Consider the following 22682-nt stretch of genomic DNA (forward strand, 5'->3'; position numbering starts at 1 on the left):
GAGAACGCCGATCACATGACTCCCTTTCAAGGCAACGGTGCCTGGGATATGGGAGACTCAGGCTGGCACGCGTCAGGGCTGATGGCAGCTGGATCTTGGAGGCTCGAGGAGTCGAGGAAGAGTCACCTGGTCAGCTGGTCCTCACTGTCTAGCTCCTGGCGTTGACCTCTTGGTCCTCTTTGTCCGTGAGGCCAGGGAATTCTTGGGGCCTATGAGGTTACATATTCTGTTCCGCCAGTGATTAAGGTCGTCAGTGATACATGTTGTCTACCAGACTACCACGCAGTAAAACATGGAATTGCCGTAACGCCATTTTCCCCCCAACATATGGTGAAGACTGAAGAGGACACAAACACATGGACCTGCATGGCAACATCATCCAACGAAAAGACATTCCAAACACCAGTTTTTGACGTTCAGAATTACTGCTTCGAAGTGACACAATACAACATTCGGCACCACACAGCGCACTGCACTGCAAACCCAACTTGATTCATCACACATCACACGATCGAACGCAAAGGAGACACGTCCAGGACTCCAGGTCCAGCATTACAGCGGAGACGAGCAGCGCCAGCTCCGGTGGCCCGGTCCTCCTACATGGCATACCTCTGGGTCCAGGTCCTCGCGGTGTTCTCGTACTTGTGCCGGTCCGTCTTGTACATGTGCGCGATCTCGGGGACCAGAGGGTCGTCGGGGTTCGGATCCGTCAGCAGGGAGCAGATAGACAGCAGCACCTGGAAGCCAAAACGACCCAGGGGGGTTTGTAGGAAGCTCAAGCCATGGAAAGGTATTGATTGCTAGAACATACGAGTATGACCAACCTTGGAAATGGTGAGTGCGGGACTCCACTGGTCCTTCAGGATGTCAAGGCAGATGCTGCCATTGCTGTTTATGTTTGGATGGAACACCTTGGTGCGAAATGCCACCTGCATATTGCATTGCATAGATCAGGGTCACATGCTTTGGAACCGTCAGGCTTTGGATTTAAAGGATGCATGGATATTCTCTGCATGGTACATGGATTCTCAGACTTGAAAAGGTTCAAGCTTGCACATGAATGGTTAGAACCGCAAACCACAATTAGATCAAGGACTTATTCCTTCACAATAACTATACAGACAGTTTAAGAAGGGCACATGGACAACTGCAGAAGCATTCCTGGTCCATGGCCTAAATTCAGAAAAATGAAAGCAGCACACTGAAAGAAATTCCAAAACTATAGAAACAACTCTGATTTATCGTTCATGGAGCAGCTGCACTTGCACGGACTTATCACAACTTGATAGTTGATGTATAAGAATCTAACCAAACCTTAGCTTATGATACTTACAAAAATCAGCTCATATCCCATTATGGCCCCCTATATTTACCACTGCAAACGAGTTTACACGGAATGGCTTTGATCTTTGTAGTTCTTCCTAAACAATTCAGTATTTCAGCAGGTGCGCTTAGTGGCATGGCATCTCTGCAGTACTCTCTTGCACACAGCTCATAACATCTCAAACTCTTCAAAAAAAAAGACTTGTACACAGATTGTAGATTTCAAGTGCATGAGCCAGAGTCACGCTTCTAGGATGTGGAATGAGCTTATGCATATCCTTATATTTGGCAAAATACAAGTGCAAAAATATAACCATAAGGAAGAAAATAGATTACTGCTCAAATTCTTAATCAGTTAGCGTACCTTTGGTGGTTTGAAAGGATAATCAGGAGGGAAATGGATTGTAACTAGGAAAACTCCGCCAGAATATGGGCTATCACATGGACCCATTATTGTTGCCTGCCAGTGGAACATATCCTCTCCCACAGGACCTGCCGGATAGGATATTATCGTCACCAACAAAGTATTTGATGTGACTTTTGAGTGAACAAAATTCTTGGTTATGCACTGCATTGAAACGTCTTATCTGATGGGCATATATATGGTCTAGATCATCAGATTTGACCAGAAGCAGAACTTACTAGACAACTAAAAGAGCTTGAAACTAGGTAAAACCAAATAGCACGAAGAAATTTGAAAAAAGTATCAATATACCTCTATATTAAAGCTCCTGGCCTCGGCCAGTGGAGAAGGCCTCAAGTTACTGTAGCGCATTTAATAGAGACTGACAGGCGGGCCTCATATTCGAACAGCACCTTCTAGAAGCGTTCATCTCTATGCTGTGTTCCTATCACGCTGCCCCAAGTGCGTAAACAGAAGCTAACCTATAGTGAAATACAGCCAGCGGGCTCTGCACGTGACGTACCTTATCCTCGCTTACACCGTTTGAACCGATTTTTTTTTGTCACAACAGAAATTCGGAACAGGTGCGCAAGGCGCGCCGATCCGCCTAGTTTGTCTTACCCGGCCTTAGTTTTAGTTCAGAGTCTATGCTTTGCAAGAAAGCAATTGCAACTTGCAAGGGCAGTTTCCTCTAATAAAGTTTGACAGCTTATTACTTCACGTGAACACTTAAAAGAGACGTGCACATATCATCATATTTCAACTGTGATCCATGCGCACTATAAAATCATAATTTATTTTCATGTACAGTGATGGCATGTTGCATCAGCAGCATCCCCAAGCTCAACAGTACAATAAATAGAAAATGACACAAACATAATGAACAAATTGACATGTGGATCTTCTGGATATAATTTGCTGTCCTGATTTGCACACGCCAACCAACTACTGTAACTGAGGCATCAAGCTATCAACTGAAATATTGGTACATTACATCATTTGAAAAGAAACCAGAGGATGTCTCCTGATCCCTTGAGCAGATCAGAAGAACTTAGGTTCCACAAAATGATATACTGCTGCTTTATACCCTTTTTTTTTCTAAACTAGGTTTATAATAATGACTGACGTGTTACCTATATTAAACAGCATGGGCGTAGCTAGTTGAAATACTCAAATATGTTGTAAATTGTTCGAAAAAATCATGATCAATGAACAATTAAGTCTTATCCATGACCAAAACCTAGTAATCATTTTTTTAATAAAGACTGCCATCTTGATTGTTCTACATCACATTGCTAAGTGTCAAATCAGAAAACTAATTTTCCGATATACAGTGTGTTTCGATTATTATGCCACGTAAAGTTTTCATAATCTGGTGATGAACAGCTCAGTCTAGTTATGCCGACAAGAGTAAAAGTAGAAAGCATGAGAAGAGCTAGCCTTTCTTGCATCGTAGATTTCTTCAAGGTGAATCATAATTTTTGTTAAACGAGAAGCATAATAATATTATCATCAATGTTTATGTTTCTAACTACTGCTCACATCAGTTACTCAATGAAGAAATCAGACAATTTGGTATATCACCTTCTATTGTTTTGGGGGCAGGCAAAGTATATGGCATAACTCTAAATGCTTTAACTTAAACCCATTCTTTTTCAGATTGCAAAAGATCATAACCCTGGCACAAACTAAGTTGGTGAACATATTAGTCCCATTCTGACAAGTTTGCACAAGAAAGTAATGGTCATACCCTGCACTCCTGCAGATTGTCAACGACCATTTGGTACCTAAAAGTGAGCGTGGAACCAACTCATTTCCATGTAACCAAAAGGGTAATTGCTTATCAGGTTGGTTTTGTCAGAAATCTATTCGTTGCACTCCTACTAAAGAAGGCAAGCCGCAAGCATGTGAACAAGGGTATGGCTAGAAATGCAAAATCCACAGATGAGAAAGCGAGAAAGAAAGCAGCAGGACCTGCACTGCACGAGGTGGGAGGGTCCTTCTGCAGATCCTTGAGCTCCTTCTGAATCCTCTTCGACGCCATCTCCCCCTTCCTTGCTCTCCTATTTCCAGCAAGCAAGATCAAAGAAATTACCCTTCAGGCGCCATCAAAAGCTAGCCTCATAGAGATGACCCGCGAACTGGAAAGAAAGAGAAAGAAAAGGAAACAAACCTGCCTAACTGAAGAACTGCTGTTTCTCCTTTGCTTCTGCCTCTCCTCTTCCTCTCTTCTCAAGGATCAACCAATAATGGAGTTTGGAGTCGGGGAAAAGAACCAGGACGAGGGTATTTATGTAAATGAGCGTCCCGTGAACGCTACTGGTTTGCGTGCTGGCTTTGTTTATTCAGCTTCATCGAGCCATCATCGCTCCTTTCCTGGGGCCTTCCTTACTTTAGTGGCGAAATGGCGATGCGATACCATCATGCCAATGGCTGGCTGATCAGTGAAAGCGGCCGGCATCAAAACAAATCCACTAACCAAACACCCCTCCCCCCACCCCCACCTGCCATCCACTAACCAGTCAGTGGCTGGCTGCTGCTCATGATCGGAGAATTATATTCTCCTTTTTTTCTGAGCAACGATAAATTAATAAATAAATCGAACGGATGGATGGGGATGCAAGATGCTGCTGCGCCCACAGATTCCACTGACTGGGACAGCCTGCTGCTGATTGATTCCTCGTGGTCCACCTGTCAGTGGCGGGACGGAGGAATCCAATTCTTGCGTGAGAAAACGCTGGAGGGGATGTGGATCCCAGTTTCTGCCTGGACGGCTGCTGGTGGTTTCTTTTTCTGTGAACTCAACTGGGTGATCAACAGCTCAGTTCTGGGAAGGTTCTCGAGTTCCGGTTGCAACCAGCATTTTCAGATGAGGGTCAGCTCCACGGCATCAGCACAAAAGGCATGAGCAGTTCAACAGTTCTTGTCAAATTTCACCACAGCAAACCAGGAAACGATGAACTAGGGAAGTTTAGCAACCGCAGCACTTGATACTAACATGCACAAAAATACTGCTGCTCGGGAAGGATGTGATGTTTCACGTCATGTTCAAAGACACTGACTGATCAGTTTATTGGTCTGCCAGTTTTGAGGATTTGCAAGAAATTTACACAGAAAATTTGACGCCTTCATCATCGGCCGAAGTGCCTTTGAAGATAGCTGCTTTGCCTTTCTGTTCCAACTGCCGCAGAGCCCGCATGAGAACACCACGATCGATTCCCTCAAGTTCTGTAACAGAGTCCACGCAACAGAAACAAACTGAATAAGGCAAAGTGCAGTTTAGGAGGGCAAATGCAATTGGACTATGACACGTATGCTTTATTCCCCGATGAAGTACCACCAACAACTCAGTATAAATAAAGTAAATATCTTGCCAGAGTACCGTATTGCAAGTTGCAATGAAGTGAGTCGTGAATAAATTTTGAGTTTCCTGACAGAAATAGGCAAATCTGATCTCATCACTTCAAAGTTTCTCAAACTCACCAGTTCCACGAGTATCGGTTCCAGAGCGTATTTCTTCGATGGTCATTACTTCCAATCCATTATCCTTTACCTACAAGCACAAGGCAAAGAGAAATATCATGACACAATGAACAGCCATAAATAGATAACTCCTAAGAAAATATGGCAAATAGAAAAAGAAATCTTACAAAGTTTATTAGGAAATTGGCCCAATCTTGTATCCTTAACCAAAGAACGAGGCACTTCTTGTGACCTTTATCCATCCACTCTGCACGACCTGCAGTTTCAGCACAAATTTTAAAAAGATGCTGAATCTCAAACCAAATGACACCACACTGCATAAATTTATTGTAAGATACAAGAGTAACTAAAAGTAGTATTAATGGTTATAGAATAAACCTTCACTGACAAGAGCTGCAAGGAACACTTCCTTTGCTTCGTGGCTAAGAGATCCTGCATTACAAAAAGCCTGTAAATGCAGTGAAATGACTAAACAAGTGTGCAAAAATTATAGTAATTTAGAGTGGTGGACCATTTTATGTGTATAGATCAGTACAGTATACACAAATTTATTCATGATAGGTCTTTTGTGTAAATTACTGTCATGCCAGATTGCTCAGCACAAATTTACAGTTAACCAACAAACACTCTAATACAACATGCTTTCTCTAAAACTGCAGCAAACAATATGAAAAAACTAGGATTAAGATGAATGCATATTACTCTCGGTCTTTGGATTGGAGAACAAGGGGAAATCTTCTTCCAGTGATATCGTATGAATCTTTTGACTTCTGCAGTAATCAAGTATCAGATCTTTCCATAACTGTACTTGCTTTTCCCGCGTTTCGCGCACAGGCTGCAAACTGAGGGATAATATGTTACCATAGCATGCCAGTTTTCAGTTCTTGTATTGAGAGAGTGATTGAAAACAAGTTCACATGGAGTTCTTGTAGCTAGATTTGAATATAATGAAACAGATATTTTTAATAATGAACAGAGCATAAAAATGCAATAATGCATCATTGGATCTCAAAGAGGCTGTTGAAATATGCAGGAAGTATCACGATCTAACAGAAAGACTATTGTTTATGAAATTGGAACACCTCAAACTACATATTGTGCTAATATGATAGTACTAAGATACATGTATCAAAATGTTGGTTCAGTAATTTTTTTCAAGAATAACAAGGTATTGATTCAGAAAGACTTAAGCTTGTATGTTTATTGAGCCATGTACATTCTAATCTGGGCCTTACTGTATAAATTTGTGAACAGGAACTGTTGGAAAAGGCTGGCTTTGAATCAACAAGAGCATAATAACATTTAAAAGTTTTGCAATCTTCATGTACATCTATTGGATATACTCCCTACGTCCTGTAATTTACAAGGCATCCAAACGTTCAAAATTTGTCCTCAAATACAAGGCATTGTAGGCATATTTGGATTATTGTTCATTTAACTCTTCCTGAAATTGACAAGATAAGGGTGGCTGATTGGTGGATTATTACTAAAAATAAGTTCTTTGTTATATGCAATTGCTATTAAAAGAGCCAGACAACAGGGGTACATGCGTCTTTTGCTACTCCTGCTAATATGTTCTAAAATCTCTAGGATGCCTTGTATTTCAGGACGGAAGAAGTATGTTGCAGTTCTTCACTAAGGAACAGGAAAATACCACGGAAGAAGTATGTTGCAGTTCTTCACTAAGGAACAGGAAAATACCAATACAGATAAGAACAGTTGTCATAGTCTGTGGAATGACATGATATCTTATTTACGAACCATCTCTAAACAAAACTGAGGGAATGGGGGTGAGTTTCCTTCAGCGCAGCTTTAGAAAAGCTTACAAATTTGGAATACCTAAGTACTGGCACCAATTTAACTTTACTGCAGGGTAAGCTACATAAATGTAACTGCAAATCATTAATGCGCTGTGAATATCGTCCAGAAAGCTTAATGCCAAAACTAGCAATTCATCAGTATGAATTGGATAGATGGTGAATTTCCTAAACTAAAAACTCAGAGACAGAAAACGAGCACCATCTACGCCATTATCCCATCTGTAAGTAAACCAATTGACTACAACAAGCATAAAAGCAAGTAGTTATTCCATTCCATTAAACAAGCATAGCACTTGTACACTAGGAGAACAAATTTTTATTGAACTCTTTGCCCTGAAAACTCTGATTATGACTACAGCCATCACCAATTCAGTCATCAATTCCTCTTGCAGTCTGCAAGTTTGAAGACAACAGGAACACTTTGTGGCATTGTTGCTGACAGCACACACAGGCCTAGTGTTTGTATTCACTGAAGAGTTTGGAAGAGAGCAAAAGGCGGCGGACCGAGCCAGAGTGAGGAGGGATTACGTGAAGTAAGGTGGGTAGTTGAAGAAGGGCGGCAGCCTGAAATCCCCCAGCCTCTGCATCTCCGCTCCTGTGCTTGCTCAAAAACCAGGTGCTGCAGCCATTCAAATGTCATCTCAGAAACAAAGATTAGAATCTGATTGCTCTTAGCAAATGAAGGGAAGACCCAGAACAAAGTCAACTTTCTAGGAAAATCATCCAAGGCTTTATTTAGAAACAATCCACAGCAAACCAAGGAAAATCAACACCCACCACCAAATCCCCTCGCAGGCAGGGGTTGAGAGAGCTGGATCGCAGGACAGCAGGTTGTTGACCCAGGTATGCCGTATGCCTAGCCAAAACTCCAATGTGCAATATGATATATATAGACTTGTCACCTAGGTGATAAGGCATACCCAAGGCACCACAGGACGCCTTATCACCTTAAGAACCATGCCATACACAATTCAGTAAACAATATTTGGTATTCATGCCTCAGTTTTCTGACAACACACAAGAGATCAGGCTGTGATCTCGGACTAAGCTAAGCAAATCCCTAACTACTGAAATACTGAATCACATTCATATGTTAACATATACACCAATTTCATGGCAAGCTATTGAAATCTACACAACAATTTGGAAATTTCAGGCTAAGCAATCACCACTCACCAGAGATGCAGGCTTGCACAGCAGTCAGCAGAGCGGCTGTGAGGGACTCAGCGCGGCCGCGACACGTTGCGGCGTCGGGCGTCGCCGGATCGACGCTTCGGGACCAAGCGGCGGCGACGGCGGCGCGGCTGGAGGGTCGGGCAGCTCCGTGGCTGGCGCCAGGCGGCGTCGCGCTCGCGCGGGCGGGACGGGGGTACGGCCGCACTGGCTGACTGGGAGGGGGAAAACAAGTTAGGGTTAGAGCTGTTGACGAGGCCGCCTGTTGGACTGTTGGCCAGGTGCGGAGGCTGTGTGCCCGTGCCAGAGCGGGGAAGAACAAGGTGGGGAGGAAAGGAACTCATCAGCGTCCGACGGTCGCAGCAGCTCTCGGACATCTCGTCGCTGGGTGACGCTGCAGATCGTCGCCGATTTGCCGCCGGCAGGTGGTGGAGATCGAGAACGGATTTTGGGCCGAAGACTTACTCGGGCCCGGAACCGAACAGGTCTAAAAGGCCAAAGTAGGCTCAAACCTGAGCGGTCCATTTTCGATGCATCGGCCCATTTTCAGGCCTGAAATGTTGTCGGGCCGGCTGACTAGTTGGACCCTTCTAGTATGCTGCGGGCCTTTCCGCTTTGACCTTGTACAAAAAATCACCACGGCACATTGGTCTGTACGTACTATCCGATACGTGCATGTCCAAAAAAAAAATATCCGATACGTGCAAAAGTGCAAGACAATACCAAAGGGAAGCATCGACACAGACAGTTTCTGCAGCTTCAATACGCGTATCTGTAAAGTTTGTGGTATCTGTGTTGGCTAAGCAAGTCTTCGCACCGGCAACGCGCTCGATTCGGTCCTCCTGCTTGCGGCAGCGGTTTCCGGTTGCGCAGCAGCCAACGCCCGTAGACCGTAGTAATGCCGGCCGGCCGGCCGGCCTCCCGCCGCGCCACGGTGCCAATGGCCACGCGCCGCCAGCGTTGACCCCCCTGCCTGGGTCGCGTCCTGTCCGCAGAACGATCGATACTGGGGACTTGCATGATATGCATGCACGTACGACGTGTTTCACTGTTTCAGCCTTCCATTCCATGTCGATTTGACCATCTCGTTCTCACTACGTACAGCTTCACAAGGGGGTTGGCTGCCATAATGATAGTGTGTTACTAGTATGTAGTAGCCGGGCATTGAAGCTTCGTTCGGCTAGTTGCGCATAGCGCGGGCTACTTTGGTTGTAGTCGAGGCAAACCTGCGGGCTATTTGAGCTACCTGGCTCCGGCAGCTCCAGCCAGGCTGAAACCAAACAGGTCCAGCATGCCAGGTTGGACCAGATGAGATGACCGAGATGAGCGTGAGCCATATGTTGTTCGTTTTACACACCGGCCGGCCGTCGAGAGAGCCTCACGTCGATCGCTATTGGAGCTCGGACCTCGGAGTATGCGTTCTTGCGAGACAATCGCACGATCCAGCATTTTTAATGGCTCCCAATCACACGATTAGTTACACAAATAATATGAGCAAGTAAGAGCTTGCTCGGTACGGAGTAATTCCCTTTTCAAGAAAATTGAAGGGGTCAAGAGAGATTTTGACTTAGGGGATTTAATGCCTCCCAATACTAGCTCTTCAATCTCAAGCTAAACAAGCCCTAGTTGTCTTGTTCCGGAAAAGTACGACTGCGTGCCCGTAATTTAACGTTTCATATTCTAAGTGCTGTTTAAATCCTCCCAACTAAAATTTAGCTAGCTAAAAATTAAACTTTAATACCTCTTTTTTAGCTAGCTAATTTTTAGCTATGGATGTTTGGATCCACCAGCTAAATGATGTAGGAGAGATATTTATCAATCCTAGCCTTCCCTCCTGTTGGGGATAGATCCCCAGTACCCGTAAGGAAGGAAGAAGATGGACTCTTACTAAGATTCCCCTGTAATCCTACTAGGACTTATACTTTATAATTCTACTATGACTCCTAACTTGTAACCGACTAGTAATCCCGTCCCCTGAAGTATATAAAGGAGGACAGGGGTCCCTAGATCGTTAGGAGAAGACTTATAGAATCACAACAGAGGATCAAATCCTTAACACCAAACAACACCCAAACGCAGCGCGCAATATACAACACTCTAAGCATGACGTAGGGTATTACGCTACTCTAGCGGCCCGAACAGGTACAAATCCATGTCTTGTATCCTCGTTTTTACTTTCGAGTTCCAGGTCCGACGATCCCCCACCAACCAATCTACTACCTCGGGATACCCCTCGGTAGGTTGCCGGGTATAAAATACGGACATCTGGCGCGCTAGGTAGGGGTGATCGTTGAGATCATCGGGCGAGCTTGAAGGACCTCATCTTCAAAATCAATCTAGTCGACGAGAAACAATTCGCCGAGTTCCAATTCGAAGCGGATGCGAGAAGCTTGAGGGAGATCAATCGGTTGTCGATTTGTCTACATGCAAAAAGCTGCAGCACCGGTCGCACTACTGTAGTTGATCATCCTCTGTGACTCCATGCGTCGCTCAAGGCTGACGACCCGCTACTGCTCCATGCCCGTGAGAAGGAAAAATATCGGTGGAATTATTTTTCTGTCTCCGAGTCGAAGTCCGCGATGATGCATTTTAACCTAATTGCCTCCAGTTGCCGAATCTTATACTGAAGCAATGAAGGCCAATCAATATTCCATCTACTGCTCGTGCGCGGATCGAGGAAATTATTAGCTCGAGTACTCTCCATGCAAGGCTAATTTTTGGAGTTTTAGTGCACATACCAACAAAGCCATCAGGTCTAGAAATGCACGTGTGGGACTTCAGCATGCATGACTGTGCTGGCTACACGAGAACGCTCGGCGACACAATAGCGACTACCTAAAACTTCTCGTCTCAACGACAAGCTAGTCGAAGACAGGTTCCACATGATCAACAACTAGTCGGAATAGACTCCGACTAGTCAGCTTTATTAATAACCGTCGCGGCTTCACGAAGACCGCCACGGTTTCGTCAACAATCGTCCATGAATCAAGCTAAGTCACTTTTTTAATTATTTTATATTATTTTTCAGCTTGTTTTCCGCATGCAAGCCAACGCGCCGAGTACTTTTTGTGTACGCCTCTCGATGGAAATTGCCCTCCAGAGCTACACTTTGCCGGTTATTCCTGGAGCATGTTATATGACAGTCATGTTTGCTTGGTACACCAAATTACGGAGGCTATAGCTACGGATTTTGTGCACTGAGATCCGGAAGCTTTGCCAACAGGCTTGGTACATCAAATTTCGAAAGTTACGGCCATAGATTTGGTGTACCGAGTGATGGAGGCTCACAGCGACTACACCCTAAGGAGGCACAAATCTTTGCGCGGCAACACGCGCACTTTTTTTTGTCACAATACCGACTACTTATGTTAAATATCTTCTATTGGCGGTTGTTAATCTACTCAAGCGAAACACGCCTCAATTCATGAAAGTTTTGGGTCTTCTATCATGCCTAAACGCTAGGACGCGAGACAAAGATCTCCATAGTAGTAGTGCCAGTACGCGTACACGAGACAAAAATCTCACACGCAGTGGTAATGGCTAAATAGGGACTTAGAGCCTAAACGTAATAGGCTAACTACTCGGGGAAAATATGGCCGAAACAAGAGCATGATACACAATATTTACATTATATTCATCACTGAATAAATTTCAGTAGTTTCAATATTCTACAAATATGCTACATAATGTATGCATCTCTTTTTGCAGGTCAAACTTTGGTGACAACTCTCAAGGACGCTCACCATACCTCCAATGGCTCCGCTAGCTCCCAGGCTCGGAGGATAAGCGCTAATTAATACTCGGAATATCTCCAATGACTCAGCTAGCTTCCAAGCTCAGGGGTTAAGCGTCAAATAACTACTCGACGTGGCTCTTACGGTCACCTGACGCATAAGCTCGGGGGCTGGACGCCGCAAAAACTACTCAGACGATGACTAGTATGAGGACTAAAGCTCGGTAGACCCTCGGATTGATTATTTAATCATTCAAAAGCTCGGGGGCTGATAAGCTTACCCAACAGTTGATTTTTTCAAGATTTTATTGACCCTTGGCTTGATTCTTCAATTCAACATAAGTCTCGGGGGCTACTCCATATGGAGTGCAACTTCCGCCACCCTCCATATCACATTCCAAAGATGAAGATTACAAAATCAAAATGATCAAGGGCTTGAGCACACCATAGCTTCATGGCGGCAGCTTTGAAGAACTTTGAAGATTCAGCCAGACAAAGTACTCAAGGAGCACCAAAACTACTCGACGAGTATCTAGAAAGTACTCGAAGGCTGGTGTATTCAACTATGAAGCACTCGGGGGCTTGTCGGGGATAGATCCCCAATACCCACAAGGAAGGAAGAAGACGGACTCCTACTAGAATTTTCGTGTAATCCTACTAGGACTTGTACCCTGTAATCCTACTAGAACTCCTACCTTGTAACCGACTAGTAATCCCACCCACTGGAGTATATAAAGGAGGGCATGGTTCCTAGATCAGTAGGTGAAGACCTCATAGAACCACAACAAAAGACCAAATCCTTAACACCAAATAACACCCAAGCACAAGGCGCAATATACAATACCCCAAACAGGACGTAGGGTATTACGCTACTCTGGCAGCCCGAACTTGTATAGATCCATATCTTGTGTCCTCGTTTTTACTTTCGAGATTCAGGTCCAACAATCCCCCACCAACCAATCTACTACCTCAGGATACCCCTCGGTAGATTGTCGTGTATAAAACACCGACACCTTCCACCTCTCATCAATCCTCCTGATTTTCCCAAGAAAGGTGGAGGAGCAATTCAGTCTTTTAACAGTTTAGCTGAATTTAGCTGAGTTTAGTTGGGTTCAACCGATTAAAAGAATTTTTAACCAATTAAACTTTAGCAATGTTCTGTTTGGATCCATAGTAGTTAAATTTAGGGAGTGTTTGGATCTTTAGTCCTAACTAAAATTCATGTCACATCGAATATTCGGAGGCTAATTACGAGGACTAAACATGAGCTAATTATAAAACTAATTATACAGATGGAGACTAATTCACGAGACGAATCTATTAAGCCTAATTAATCCATCATTAGCACATATTTATTATAGCATCACATTGTCAAATCATGGACTAATTAGGCTTAATAGTTTCATCTCGCAAATTAGTCTCCATCTATGCAATTGGTTTTGTAATTAGCCTATATTTAATACTTTTAATTAGTATCTAAATATTCGATGTAACAAGAATTTTAGAAGATGCTAAAGAAACAAGCACCCCTTAGCCAGCTAAAATTTAGCCGCCGGATTCGAACAAGGTCTAAGTCATGAGTCTGCTCGCAAGTTGGAACAGATGTCGGTTGAACGAGTCTCCCTCGGCGTCCGTGCCTCAATTACCTAGTACTATGTATCAACACTAAATTAATTAAGCTAGCAGTGTCACTCGCAACTACTAGCCGAGAAGGAAACTGTCGCGTCCAAAGTCGTCGTCTCGTGTGGTGGGAACCCTTGCATTGCCTCTACGAGCGATCAATCATCAATGACATAGTTTTGCTTGCACCCCCAACTGCCCGATCTATCAACTGTCCCGAGCCCGTGCTGACGACCCGCGCGACTGGCCGGCCGGCCGGCAGGTGGCAGGCCTGCACGCGCTAGCCCTTTCACTCACTAGCTCTGGAGCTCTTCAGCGGACCAGTTACTTAGGGGGCGTTTGGATACACGGCTAAACTTTAGTCTTGTCATATCGGATGTTCGGATCCTAATTAGGAGGACTAAAAATAAGCTAATTACAAAACTAATTGCAAAATCCCTAGGCTAAATCGCGAGATGAATCTATTAAGCTTAATTAATCCATCATTAGCGAATGGTTACTGTAGCCCCACATTGTCAAATCATGGACTAATTAGACTTAATAGATTCATCTCGCGGTTTAGCTTAGAGGTTGTGTAATTAGTTTTGTAATTAGTCTAGGTTTAATACTCCTAATTAGTATCAAACATTCGATGTGACGGGGACTAAAATTTAGTCCCCTCCTCCCAAACACCCCCTTACCTTGAGCAAGTCACCATGAGCCTTACCTCCTTGCATCCAGCATTCAAACATCATCCAAGGCTCCTATTGTTTCAGCCCAGTATTTCAGCCAAAGAAGGCATTCAAGGTCTTGTTTAGTTGCCTGAATTTGGGTATCCAAAATCACTGTTGTAGCACTGTAGCACACTGTAGCGTTTCGTTTGTATTTGTGAATTATTATCCAAATATTAACTAATTAGGCTTAAAAGATTCATCTCGTAAAGTACAACAAAACTGTGCAATTAGTTCTTGATTTCGTCTACATTTAGTACTCCATGTACCGCAAGTTCGATGTGATGAGAAATCTTTTTTTTATAGTGTTAAAGTTAGGAGTTTTGGAGGAACTAATATGGCCCCCAGATATCACCAAAAGTGCAGTACAACAAGCATGAACAAGCCTTCGTTCGGTAGCATGCAGTTTGTGTTGGTCAGCGAATGTGTGGTCGTGGGGCCTGGAGGTTTGGGATGACACAAGGCAGGAGACAAGGCCGTGCGCGCGTTTGGGGGCGTCGATCACGACGACACGCGCGCCGGTGGCTCATTGCCATCGCCGTGCGCGTGGCCGGCGCTCGGGCCCGGCCGGCCGGCCGCGCGCCGCCAGCGTTGAATCCTTGAATCTTTTGGTGGTAGCTTGGGCCGGCCAGGCCGAGGAGCTAAGCGCCGGGACAAAAAAAACGCCCTATGGGGAGACGGGGAACGCGGTACGGCGCTAGCTTTCTGGCAGCCGCCACCAGCACACTGCGTGGCGCTCGGCCCTCGGCTGCGAGCGCGACAAGGGACGGGATTCCTAAGCGATTTTTAATTCGAATTAAAATTCACTTCATATCAAATATTCGGAGGTTAATTAGAAGGGCTAAACATGAGCTAATTATAAAACTAATTACACAAATGGAGGCTAATTTCCGAGACGAATCTATTAAACCTAATTAATCCATCATTAGTAAATGATTAGTAAATGGTTGCTGTAGCACCACATTGTCAAATCATGAACTAATTAGGTATAATAGATTTGTCTCACGAATTAGACTCCATCTATGCAATTAGTTTTGTAATTAGTCTATATTTAATACTTCTAATTAGCATACAAACCTTTGATATGGTAGGTGTTAATATTTAGCGTGGGATATCACCCCAACCAAACGGGGCCTACGAATGCCCCCTTGGCACGCACGGTTGGTAGTTTGGAACATCTGGAAGCCGAGGAATCAGATGCTAGCTCATGACCAGGACCGTGTCAGCGGTGCCAAGCTCGGAAAACACTGCTTCTCCTTTGGACTTGGCGGAGGGCGCAAACCCCCGTCGATCGTAACGCATGATGGAACTGATGATGAGACGGTTAACCAGCTGCTGTCAGTCTGTCAAAACCTAACCATCATGTCTCATGCAAAATCCTAAAATAAAAGAATTTTTCCGGTGCTTGAAGATTTTAGGGGCCGTCCATCGATCCAGATCGGATGGTTAAAAATTAAGAGAAACATATTACAAGGAACCAAAATTGTGGACCGGTACCAAATATTTGTGAGTCAGGAACTAATTCTAAAAATAAAGCAAAGGGTATATCCGGTATTTTCACTCGTCGGCTCATATTCATTGACCATACAATATCCCATCTCCGCTGTACGTGAAATACCGGTGACGAAGGGACTGCCGGCGACGCCGCATCGCCCCACCGCCGCATCGGTCGAGGCCGCCGACGCGGCCAATGGCAGGTTCGTCTCTGCCTTGGGTCACACCTGTCCGGTCCGTCTTAGCCCATATATACCTCGGCACCTCCCTTGGCTTGCAACCGTGAAGAGAATGGCAGTAACAGCTCGATCGAGCCCAAGGCCGTCAAAATTAAGCTAGCTAGCTACCTCAGAGGTTCATCACTCTCTGTATTGTTGGCCACCAGCCCGCCACCACTCCAGCAGCTAGCACCTCTCCTCTCGATATATAGCTAGCGGCGATGGGGTTCATGAGCGGCGAGGAGCTGGTGCTGACGCTGGCGCCGGTGGTCGTGTACTGGGTGTACGCCGGCGTCTACGAGGCGCTGCTGGAGCACACCACGGTGCTGGACAGGTACCGGCTGCACTCGCGGCGGGACGAGGAGACTAAGAACATCGCCTCCAGGAAGGACGTCGTCAGGGGCGTGCTCCTGCAGCAGGCCATACAGGCCGCCATCTCAGTCGCCGTGCTCAAGGTTAGTAGAGCTCAACTCTTCTTATTCATTGTCATCGTCTATGCCCGCATGTCTTATCCCTGGCTTATTAGCGCCTTAAAATCTCTCAAGGCTTTGATCGAACTAACACGCAATCGCCATCGTTGCATGCTGTTCTTTCCCTGTGTTTGCGTGCATGGTTTTGATTCGCTAAAAAAAACAGCTTGTGTTTTCCTTAGAAAATAGAGTATTTGACAAGAAATGGTTTTGTTTCCAATATTAACATTTAACATTGCACGTTTTTAACATTGCCCCAAATGCCAAACCGACATCTCTGCCTTCGAAGAACAATTAGAGTAGGACAAAGAATTGTAAGATGTTAATCACAGCGAGGCGATCGCAGTTTGAGTGGTTATGGGGTAAGTATAGCTCGGTGGCGGGGACAAAGCTTAGAAAAAGCTTGGTGGGCTGGATCGAGTTAAACCACTCGTGGGGAGGAAAGAAGTTCTAGAGTAACAGCGACTGCCCCGTGCCCAGTAGCTTCAGTTCCGCCGAGCACGCAGCTAGCTCGGATAGGTCAAAACCACGTCAAGCATGTGCTCGCACGAGACTCGAGACGGCCTGTGAGGCTGTGGCAAGCAACGTAAACACCACCGGCAGCATCAAAGTTTGAGACGTATTGATGTTGTTCGGACAAGTGGTGTGGATTATATATATCCGTTCAAACAAATAGAATTCTTTCTTCAATTCGCATTTTCGTTTCGAGGACATTTTAGCAGAGCAGCACATACCTGAAAGATTTCACACGCTAGTGTTATCGGCATTGACTGCAAGCTGCTGCTCGGCCGCCGCTCTCGTCCGAATGGTGGATAGCCCTGACGAGGAGCATTCAAGGGTAGTCTGGGTGACCCTTGCTGCCCCGCACAGGTGTCTGCGCCGGCCGCTGGTCAATGCAGCTGGTGCCCCCAGGCCCTTCATGGCTTCATCAAGTCATGAAGCAGCAGGTGTGCCGCGCGCAGCGACAGGCTACGCACGGGGCAGGCTTCTTGTACACGCGTACGTGCACCGCTGCTTCCGATCGATTTCCATGCACCGTGCGCGCATCACGAGAACTTCTCTGACCGACCGATCAACTTTTTCTATAGCCCTGCGCACCGATCGATCTACTGCTTGCTCCTCATTTATGGCGAACGATGCATGCGCACCCACCGAAAGATCTTCTGATTGATTTCGGCGTTCCTGTGCAGCTGGAGGCGCACGGTGCCGCCGGCGGCCGCGCGGCGTCGTCGCAGCCGGAGCCGTTCCTGGTGGTGGCGGCGCGGTTCGGCGTGGCGATGCTGGTGCTGGACGCGTGGCAGTACTTCATGCACCGGCTGATGCACTCGGTCCCCTTCATGTACCGGCGGTTCCACTCGTGGCACCACCGCGTGGCGGCGCCGTACGCGTACGCGGCGCAGTACGGCCACCCCGTGGACGGCGTGCTCACGGAGACGCTGTCGGGCGCCGCGGCCTACCTGGCCTCGGGCATGTCACCGCGCGCCGCCGCGGCCTTCTTCGCCTTCGCCACCGCCAAGGGCGTGGACGACCACTGCGGCGTCGCGGCGCCCTGGAACCCGCTCCACGCCGCGTTCCGGAACAACACGGCCTACCACGAAGTCCACCACCAGCGCGGCGGCGGGCGGCGCAACTTCTCCCAGCCCTTCTTCGTGGTCTGGGACCGCCTGCTCGGCACGTACGCGCCGTACGCCCTGTGCCAGAGCCGCGGCGGCGGGCTCGAGGTCAGGGCCTTCAAGGACCAGACGACGACGCGCTAGCATCTTGTTGCAGCCTTGCAGGCTGGCGCCACACCAGGCCAGAAGGGCTGGGCGGCTGGCCTCGTTTGCCGTTTCGTTTTGGCTTGTAGCAGCTGTGTCTAGTGTGGCTGTCCTGTCCATGTCCACCGTGCCTTGTGTAGCTGTTTGTATGTATAGGTATCTCGTACAGAATCAATAATGTAACAACCGTAACAGCCGGATCCATCAACTTATTCTGTCGTTCTGATGTTAACTTCAGGACTGTTTCCCTCCGATTCAAATTAAGTTTCAAATTATAATTCATTTTCACTTTTTCATTTCAAATTAAGTTTGATATTATACAAATTAAGTTTCAAATTATAAGTTGTTTTGACTTTTCTAGGTTCATAGATTTTTTTATACATTAAAAAAATCAAAAGAACTTATAATTTGGAAGGAAGGAGTACTGTAGAGGGGTAAAAATCAGAAGCATATAAACTATTGAGACATCACATTGCGGGAACGGGAACCATGTCGATTACAGCAATACTTGCATCTGACATAAGTTTAAACTCAACAGCTGGCAGGCTGAAAATACTGCAGCCAGCAGGGCTGGACCTAGCGCCCCCATGTACAAACATTGAAAAAAAGTAGTACATGCCTTTCGTCAGGGGCGAGCGAGCTCAGGCTCAGGCCTCGGGGGGGGCTCTACTACAGCCTGCCCGGGTGGTCCAGGTGGTCGCTGCAGTTGGTCGACGGCACGGCGGAGAGCTCCAGCTTCCCCGTCCACTCCTCGCCGGGCTTCAGCGTGATGGCCCGCTCTACCGCGGCCGCGTCCACGCAGAGCATCTGCTTGTACTCGTCATCGCCGAAGTCCGCCATCGTCTTCGACTTCTTCTCCCAGGGGTTCCACACAACTGAATGAAGCCGGGGGAAGATAAGGTGCAATCAAAAACTCAGTTACGAAATTGTGCATCTCGTTTGCGTTTGGCTCGGAAGCAAAAACAGGTCATCTTACCAATATCAGGGAGCCCCTCTTTTCGTATGATGAATGTGCGTTTCTTCTCATGGTCAAGAACAGCAATTACGCCTGGGGAGCCAACATAGACTCGATCAACCTGCACAATAGTTAGCACCCTCTTCAGATTTAAATACTCGTACCTCGAATGGAACAATCAACGAGAGTGATATCAACAGCATGCAAAAGGGAGCTGAAGCGAACAGGCCCAGGCACACTTTTGATGACCCGAGCTTCCATATGAGCTGCTACTGTTAGTAACCTATAAGACTTAAAACTAATTTCAGACACCCTCTTCATTTAAACAAAGATTTTAGAAACCACTCAGATACTGCTGCAGTGGAGCAAATTCAAGCTTTTGTTGCACGTTCTCAAATGGCAACTACACAGTTAAATCTCAAAAATATTCCAACTGTACCAGGATGGCAGGTTAGAGCTACTTGCATAGTCGGGTCAGAAAACTTTTTACAATGATGAATTGGTGTATCTGTGCAAATCCATGAATGCAATGCAACTGTGGCAATCTGGCCAAAAGGTAACAGTTGCAAGTTTCCTCACGATGAACCCATATAGTTGCACTGCTCAAATAAACCCCATATATATCCGTGCTGCATTAATATTATTGAAACAGAAGAAAGGTACCTCAGATTCAAATGTTATAGCATCTCCTTGTTCGGTAAAACGTTCTCGCTGGCTAAGGTTGTCAAGATAATCAAGGGTCTCCAGACCTTCTATCCTCACTTCACTGGAATAAAGATGCAACACATCAACATAACACCAGAAAACAGAATGCTTTTTTTGTATTGTTGTTCTGGATAGAAGAATATCACCAATTCAGAAGAAAATATTACTGATTGTGAAAGCATGTTAGGCGTAGGCGTGCAGCTCAAAATGAAATTTGGTGGTCATTAAGGCCCAAGTTAGGAGAATGCATTTCTTCATATAAAACAAAAATATCAGATTTCTTGATCCAATCAAATTAATTTCGTGGAATTTGACATTTTACCAACTTGGTGACCCAATGGGACTTTGTCCAATTCAGGTTGGTTCATTATGAATTTGTATGGATGTTGTTAATTTAAAGCTTATGCGCATTGGTAGCTCCTAACTATACACCTCCAGGACGGAGTGTGATGACCAAGAAAAACAGTAAAGATTCTACATGCTTTAGTTTTGAGACCTGTTTAAAGGGGGAAAACACTAATGCTGATGGCCTAACTATGTATCAAGAGAAACCAATAACTAATAGAATCAACTTTTGTTTAAAAAAAATTCGAAAAAACATTGCATCAAATACAAGGAACTCAATGGCATTCGAAAGAATAAACCATCCAAATAATGCCATACCTGATGTCAGAAACAGAAAGATAAGTATGATAAGCAAATGCGAAACTGAATGGCTTCCCATTAACATTCCTGACACGTGATATCAGCGAAAGGTCTCCATCCATTGAAAGAGAGACTCTGAGACGTAACTCGAAACTGTAATTCAAATTAAAACCAAATCAGATAACACAATGGATTCACATTTTCAAAGCATACACTTATACCTGTTAAAGATTGATTTACAGTAGCAAAAAGGTACAGATTCACAGCATACATAATTTCATCAGATGGGTACGCTTGGTAAGACAACCATTAATGTCCCTTGTCTACGAACTCACATAAGTTAAACATATTACTTCATCACAGAACAAAGTTAACTTAGCTTTGAGTAGAAGCACTGAATTATTGTGCACAAAGCATCCCATCTAGAACAAGACATGTGTAGCCTGCTCAGATTCCCTTTTAAGCAAAAGATGCACATGGAATGGAATCATGGATGAAGCATCATGCCTTTGAGTTTATTTTAAACTTTTGATTAAGAAAAGTTAAAAAATAATAGCTTCTCTAATTTATTACCCAACTGCAATTCTCTTATATGCATCATAAAAAATTGAAACAGAGCCAGGTTCTGACAAATCATAGTCATTTGGAAGATTTTTCCACAGGGACACAAACCCTGAGCTATTCCACCAACAACCTCCCTTCATTTTCAGACTGCAGAGCTGATATGACTTTGATATTCGCTTACATTTAACGGTATCAAAAAGTTCATATATGCTATTCAATGCAACCATGTCAAAGTAATTGTCATCATACCAGTGTGGCCAACACTTCAGGTCATCTTCAGATGGCTTTAGCAGAAGGTCAACAGAAGCTTTGTTGTTGTTATCACCATAATTTAGTGGTGGAGCCTCTTCATCTATTGTCCATATCTTGTTCCTTGCAAATCCATGCTGCTCCAATGTTCCACAGTTTCCAAACTGAGAAAGTTAAATACTCAAAACATTTAGTACTGCACTCACTTCAAAAGCAAAATTGCATGGGAGTTCAATATTGTCATCAATTGGAAAATGTCAAAGTTTTGCATTGTCTGCTACAAACATATAGCGGACAGAAATATTGCAATACCTGTGGGAAGCATATTGGAATTCCACCGCGTGTCGCTTTTGGCGGCTTGAAGATTGCCTGCATGCAAGAAAAATAGCTAAGCAGGATGTAACTTATTGTGCTCTTGGCAGGGGGGGCGTCAGGTTTGATAAGAAGTTTTAGTCTAACTACATATTTAGAGTGAATCCATGATACATACAGTAGAAATATTTAATCAACACTAATTCGCTTGTCTAATGTCATCAAATTGTAAACGCTGACAGAAATGTTTTTGCAAGCACCCGTACTGAATATTCACGACAACAATAATCAGGTTTGTGTATCCACAATTGGTCGCAGTTACGGGAATCCGCATTGCAATTTGCAACAGATACGACCCAACAACCAGCACCGGCAGCTGAAGCGAACTCACCTTGCTGCTAGTGAAGAGAAGCTCCTCGCCGCGGTCGTTCTTCCACGAGACGACCTGCCCGCCGTGCAGGCAGACCTGCTCCGACAACCGAACGCTCGCATCAGACCACGCTCCTCGCGAGAGCGAGAAATGCCGAGCCGATCGCCCGTCGGAAAAGGCGAACAAAAATCTCAGGCAGAAGCGGAACTCACCCGGACGGAGGCCCCCCGGGGCGACCGGATCGCGACCTGGTCGGCGCCGTTCCAGTCCTTGGTCACCTCGAAACCGGGCCGCTGCTCGGAGCAATGCCCCATGCTCATCAACCGGAGGAGGAGCACCACCACCAACACCAGTACACCTCCACCCTCGCGAGAACCGACCAGCCACCCACTGCCTTCCCGGCGCACGCAAGCGAGCGAGAGCACACGAGCTGCTAAGCCTGAGAGCGAGCGCGCGCCCGGGTCACGCGCAAAGCTACAACCACCTACCAACCTAGTACTCCTCCGTCCGCTGCAGTACACAGGTATACCTCCAGCGCTACCACCGCCCCAGCAAAGCGCCGGAGACGACAGCAACAGCGGCAGGGGTCGCCATTGGAACAGCTCGGATGTTACGGTTCGCTCCCCTCCCCGACGCTCACCGACGCCTCCCTCCCTCGATCCCTTGGCGAGCGAGAGG

At 45.7% G+C, this 22682-nt stretch overlaps 4 protein-coding genes across 4 annotated transcripts; 1 reads left to right on the plus strand and 3 right to left on the minus strand.

Moving 5' to 3' along the window:
* Window positions 1-345: 345 nt before the first annotated feature.
* Window positions 346-4112, minus strand: LOC101778020 (ubiquitin-conjugating enzyme E2 5A). The gene is made up of 5 exons (XM_004969305.4): window positions 3900-4112; window positions 3701-3789; window positions 1688-1815; window positions 825-929; window positions 346-737 (listed from the first exon to the last, which is right to left on the minus strand). Exons 2-5 carry the CDS (start codon window positions 3768-3770, stop codon window positions 597-599), a joined length of 444 nt encoding a protein of 147 aa, XP_004969362.1. The 5' UTR covers window positions 3771-3789; window positions 3900-4112; the 3' UTR covers window positions 346-596.
* A 519-nt stretch (window positions 4113-4631) lies between these two features.
* On the minus strand, window positions 4632-8616 carry LOC101778416 (vacuolar protein sorting-associated protein 25). Its single transcript, XM_004969306.3, has 7 exons — window positions 8206-8616; window positions 7558-7648; window positions 5912-6051; window positions 5588-5641; window positions 5377-5465; window positions 5210-5279; window positions 4632-4954 (listed from the first exon to the last, which is right to left on the minus strand). The coding sequence occupies exons 2-7, from the start codon at window positions 7614-7616 to the stop codon at window positions 4833-4835; spliced, it is 534 nt and encodes a 177-aa protein (XP_004969363.1). The 5' UTR covers window positions 7617-7648; window positions 8206-8616; the 3' UTR covers window positions 4632-4832.
* Window positions 8617-16000: 7384 nt separating this feature from the next.
* On the plus strand, window positions 16001-18448 carry LOC101768829 (sphinganine C4-monooxygenase 1-like). Its single transcript, XM_022827274.1, has 2 exons — window positions 16001-16432; window positions 17638-18448. The coding sequence occupies exons 1-2, from the start codon at window positions 16199-16201 to the stop codon at window positions 18202-18204; spliced, it is 801 nt and encodes a 266-aa protein (XP_022683009.1). The 5' UTR covers window positions 16001-16198; the 3' UTR covers window positions 18205-18448.
* A 199-nt stretch (window positions 18449-18647) lies between these two features.
* On the minus strand, window positions 18648-22676 carry LOC101779092 (putative glucose-6-phosphate 1-epimerase). Its single transcript, XM_004969308.1, has 8 exons — window positions 22217-22676; window positions 22026-22100; window positions 21635-21691; window positions 21323-21486; window positions 20528-20662; window positions 19823-19925; window positions 19181-19280; window positions 18648-19079 (listed from the first exon to the last, which is right to left on the minus strand). The coding sequence occupies exons 1-8, from the start codon at window positions 22322-22324 to the stop codon at window positions 18874-18876; spliced, it is 948 nt and encodes a 315-aa protein (XP_004969365.1). The 5' UTR covers window positions 22325-22676; the 3' UTR covers window positions 18648-18873.
* Between the last annotated feature and the right edge of the window lie 6 nt (window positions 22677-22682).

This window comes from Setaria italica, chromosome V, assembly GCF_000263155.2.
Source record: "Setaria italica strain Yugu1 chromosome V, Setaria_italica_v2.0, whole genome shotgun sequence".
Taxonomy (NCBI): domain Eukaryota; kingdom Viridiplantae; phylum Streptophyta; class Magnoliopsida; order Poales; family Poaceae; genus Setaria; species Setaria italica.